Genomic DNA, 4,588 nt, shown 5'->3' with positions numbered 1-4,588 from the left:
CCTTAAAACTTTGGAAAATAAATGTCAAAAGGTATTGAAGAAATCATTGTGATTGTTGGTAGGGGGCCACCCTGCGGCAAAAGTATAACACTAGGCGATGTATTGATGCTTGCTAGAAGAGGTCATGGCTCGACACGAGCATGATTAGTAATTGTAATTCTTTTGGGTTGCTAATATAATCCACTCACGATTGTGAGTTTCGCAAACAAAAAAAAAGAATTGTGATTGTTGGTTGTGCATGGATCGCGATTGATGGGCAACCACATATGACAATGAGATTTGTACCATGCCTAATCTGTAGCCTAGGCATTGCACCTTTGAAACCATATTTAATTTTGAGCTTGGTCGACAAGGACGAAAAGGTCAATCTCCCGGTGTGCCAATGTCCCATAGGTCCAGTTGGTCCTTTAGGTTTTCCCATTCTTATTTCTTAGTACCCGCCATTGTATGCCCTTTAGTAAGGTATCTATCCTCCATTGTCTCTACCATGTTAAAGTCCCCCAAGTTCCAACAGAATGCTCAGTCCCTTGAGTAGAGGCTTGGATCCGTAGGGTTCAAAAAAAAATTGCACTAAAATACCTAAGAGTCGGCCGTCCGTAACCCTGTAAAATGAGGATTCAGGAAGACCATCAAAATCTTTTAGCATGCATGGGGAGTCGTTGTCTACCAATTAGTGACAGCCGTCATTGCGTGCTTCCCAGAATCCCAATCAGTGCATTTGCCGACGTCATGGCGTGAGAGAGAGAGAGAGAGAGAGAGAGAGAGAGAGAACCGGCTGCAGATAATTTGGGGCATATGCATCTTCTTGTTGCTCCAGCATAATACTGGAGACTGGAGTGACCTTTTGATAAAGCTCAAGAGTTAACCATAAGAGTGCAGGGAATTGTATTAGATGGGGCCAGCTCCATGAGAGGGGCTAAGTGGTAGGAAGAGAACGATGAGATACAATGGGACTGTTTGATGAGACTCTAGCTCACTCACACGCGAGGTACGGAAGGGGGGTTAACTTTTGAAAATCTAACCTCACCTCTTTGATCCACAAGAAGTTTTGTACAAATTCTCACAATAATTCCCACATTGTGACTTAACTCAACATCATGAGCTTCTGTGAGGGAGGCACCGCATACCTAGCTAGGTACAATTGGGGGCAGGGGACCGCCGGCCCGGTGGTCCCTTGCCCCCATTCGTACCTAGCTAGGTATGCGGTGCCTCTCGAGCAGAAGCTCATGATGTTATTCATTGTATGAAAAACACTGGAAAAGAATCTGTTTTCCTTATACATGAGAAAATTTCTAAATCTTCTTGTGATCTAAGTGCACCTTGTTGAGGTGTACTCAATGGAGGGACTCGTCACTATCTCACACAGGGTCAACTAGGGGGGATTAGGGCACAAAATGGGGGGTGTTGAGTGGCTTTGATCTCAACCATCCAATCGCTTTGTGAATCTCGCTATGCTCCCTGTATGGGAGATAGGTAGCCCATTGTCAAAACCTATGTACATTTTGTTCTCTTATTCCTCACTCTTTCTCGGTAAAAAAAACTTCTCTCACACGGTAAAAAAAACTTATGATTTGAAGCCTGTATTGTGGAGTGATTTGTTCATACAGGCTATTCTCTTTTGAGTTCTCTTTAAGGGAAAGCTTTAATTTAATGCATGTACTTTGGAAGATTACTGCTAACTTTATCACTAATGCGAAACCGGTTAAGAACTAAATTCGCCTCATAATCTAATCATCTAATTAGCCTACGCAGGCCATTTCAATAAAGTCTTCAATCAAATCTTCAATATATCAACAATGTTTTTGCTTTGGAAAGAGAGGCAATTAATAGCTACTTGGGCAATGGTTTCAAATATGGGTTTCTTGTTACTTATGAATGAGAGAAACATGGTATTACATATATGACATCAGCTCATTGTTTTAAATTTCAATGGCAGCTGTAGTGACATGCTTTTTGGCCTCCCAAGTCCTTGTAATATAGATATATCCTCTCTGCAAAATGGCATTGTAAAAGAGATCCTCCATGTTGAAAGAATATGCTATTATTTAATCTTTGAGCCCCATTAGAAACTCCTTGCTACTATAAGGGTAGCTGTAAGGGGGACCGTTGTTCCAAACCAGGTCCAAGAACTGCTCTTGAAATCTGGAGGTGGGGTGGTAGGCATCCCAAAAGAGATGGGACTCCACATTGTCACAAACAGGAAAGCCTTGGAAGCAGAAGGGAAACCCTTGGTATTTGCCGATGCCGCAGCAAGCATGATCCACTATAGAATACCCTGCACATTCCGTCCTTAAAGGGTGAACCCTAATCATATATCGACACGGCCCAGAACTAGAACAGATAGTTCACAAGGGCATATGGACCCAAAAGAGCACCCAATATATGAGCAAAACATACAGAACATCAACGCATTAATGTTTTGGAGAAATGTACCTCAGCTTGCAATTGTGCTGTTTGTTAACATTCAATAATGCTGATTAAGAGCACGAAGAAAAGGAAATATTCTGCCTAAAATCTGGGTCAACTAGTGTAAAATTTGAGAAAAAAGAGCTAAAACTTCAGAAATTGCCTCTATGAAATATATATACGGCTCAGATAATGATTCTCCAGACCGCCATCCGCAGCAAGGACATTGCTCGGACCCACTATGGTCAGCAAATGCAAGCAACGGCGGACGATTTGCAAACGACAGAAAGAGAACAGGTATTTGACAGAAAAGAGAGACATACCATAGGCTGAAGGGTTGTTGCGAACATGCAACAATGCCGTACAGGCATCTTGGAAGGCGAACTGGGCGCCGGGTAGGGTGTCTGCAAGTGCCAAGAATTGTGATCTCCAAGGAGCGTTGAAGTCCTTGGCTAGCTTATTTACCGAGGCCACACAGGTCCCGTTTATAGCCTTGAAAGCTCTCAACTGTCCCGGGCAACAACCGAAAGCCCCCAGGCCAACCACTACCACTCTCTGCGCACCCATGTTGTACAACTCCTGGAACAAACATCTCTCTCTCTCTCTCTCTCTCTCTCTCTCTCTATGAAAAAAAAGAGGGGGGGTCGTAACGCCATGGGTGCCAATTTACCTTGATCTGCGAGTTGAATTTTGTAATCAACAAGTCTCTGTATTGTGGCTTTGTGTATAGCTTTCCCACTGGAGTACCTAAATATAACAGCCAGTCATTAGTGCCTGTCACTATATAGAACAATGCTTTCGAGATGAGACGGCTGGTGGCATTAGCGCCAATTGTGGCAATGATTTCTTTCTTGACTTCTGCAAATTGCTGAATTTGCACATCCAATGAGTACACCTTTCCCTGTTTCAATTTCACAACAAGAGAGAGCATGAGCTTTAAATTGAATATGGTTTCTTGGGCGTATCCTTTCCTATTTTGAATGCGCAAAAGATACTGCTTACAAGTTCATGGCCGGTGTATGCCTGGATTCCAGAGGCGGCGGAAGCGAAATTGACACCATACAAGAGCTTTGCACCTTTTGTTGAGGGATCTGAATGGATGGGGATGAGGGGAAGCCCCAATTTTAGGGCTGCATCATCAACACAGAGCAAATAAAGTCATACTACATTAAATGAGTCCATATACATACGCATGTCTCTGCATTCCACTAATTTGAGCCCAAAAATGACAGATTTTATATGTCTATGCTACACATACATAATCCATCATCACATTCCACTTGGGGGGTGACGTTGCGACAATCACAGCAGACCCACCAAGGTAATCTAGGATCATGTAGCCATTCACGAAGCGGCCCGTAGGGGTGTGGGTGGGAAAGTCCAGGCCATAGGGCGGATGGTTGGCTTTCGCCAGCGTGCGCAACCCATTGTTGTTCCCAGCATCCAACAGTGAATCGCCGAGAGCGAAAATCGCCGGCACAGGCTTCTCTTCATGCACGAGCACCGCTGCAGCACACTGCCATAGCAGCCCTATAACCACGGCTACCGTTGCTGCTGTACAAACAGTTGGCCATTCCTGCTGCACCTTGCCCCCAAGCTGCATCTCTCTCTCTCTCTCTCTCTCTCACACACACACACACACACACACACACACACACAAAAGAGCTCGTAACACGCAGTGCGCACCTAGAGAGAGTAACGTTCGTATTGGCCAGCAGTCCGCTTATATGTGATGTCGACTAGGTACTGCACGTAGTAACTGCGCTGCAGGGAAATTTGGAAAATGTTCTTTAGGCGCAGGGTACTGGTTCTCTCTACGTTAGACGATGGTCACACGAGGCATAGTTATCGATTATTTGCCTCAATTATGGTTTACGTTAAATCTCGGCTTGCTTGCCATCGTGGCCAAGCCTAGCCCGTTGCCATTAAAATGCAACCAGCTTTCGAAAGGTTACTAGAACAATCAGCGTGGACTCCGCGTGCACCCCTCAAACTCAGGAGTCAGGACCTCCACCCTTGCAATCAAAAGCCTTACCACGTCACCTAAGGCTATGGTCACGCGAGGCTTAGTTTTCAGTAGGCTAAGCCAGCAACCACTGACGCGAATCAGCTTTTTGCAGGAGTGAACCGGCTTCATAGGCTAACTATGCCTTTTTCGGCATAGTTGGAAAACTAAGGCTGT

General features: G+C 44.7%; 1 protein-coding gene across 1 annotated transcript; it reads right to left on the bottom strand.

Annotated features, from left to right (window-relative positions):
- Positions 1-1,845: 1,845 nt before the first annotated feature.
- LOC147427415 (GDSL esterase/lipase At1g71250-like) lies at positions 1,846-4,111 on the bottom strand. The gene is made up of 5 exons (XM_086497380.1): positions 3,724-4,111; positions 3,409-3,536; positions 3,077-3,307; positions 2,730-2,985; positions 1,846-2,275 (listed from the first exon to the last, which is right to left on the bottom strand). Exons 1-5 carry the CDS (start codon positions 4,007-4,009, stop codon positions 2,046-2,048), a joined length of 1,131 nt encoding a protein of 376 aa, XP_086353506.1. The 5' UTR covers positions 4,010-4,111; the 3' UTR covers positions 1,846-2,045.
- Positions 4,112-4,588: the final 477 nt, after the last annotated feature.

Source organism: Adiantum capillus-veneris, chromosome 23 (assembly GCF_014529385.1).
Source record: "Adiantum capillus-veneris isolate H3 chromosome 23, ASM1452938v2, whole genome shotgun sequence".
In the NCBI taxonomy this organism is placed as follows: Eukaryota; Viridiplantae; Streptophyta; class Polypodiopsida; order Polypodiales; family Pteridaceae; genus Adiantum; species Adiantum capillus-veneris.
The sequence above is the reverse complement of the archived record's forward strand: the minus strand, read 5'-3'. Positions and strand labels throughout refer to the sequence as shown.

Bases quoted from the DNA above. Each gene is read 5' to 3' on its own strand.
- LOC147427415 (XM_086497380.1), bottom strand. From the start codon at position 4,009: ATGCAGCTTGGGGGCAAGGTGCAGCAGGAATGGCCAACTGTTTGTACA. The intron at 2,986-3,076 runs GTAAATTGGCAC...TGTTTGTTCCAG, and splicing joins AATTCAACTCGCAGATCAAG to GAGTTGTACAACATGGGTGC. The intron at 2,276-2,729 runs GTATGTCTCTCT...CGGAATGTGCAG, and splicing joins CAACAACCCTTCAGCCTATG to GGTATTCTATAGTGGATCAT.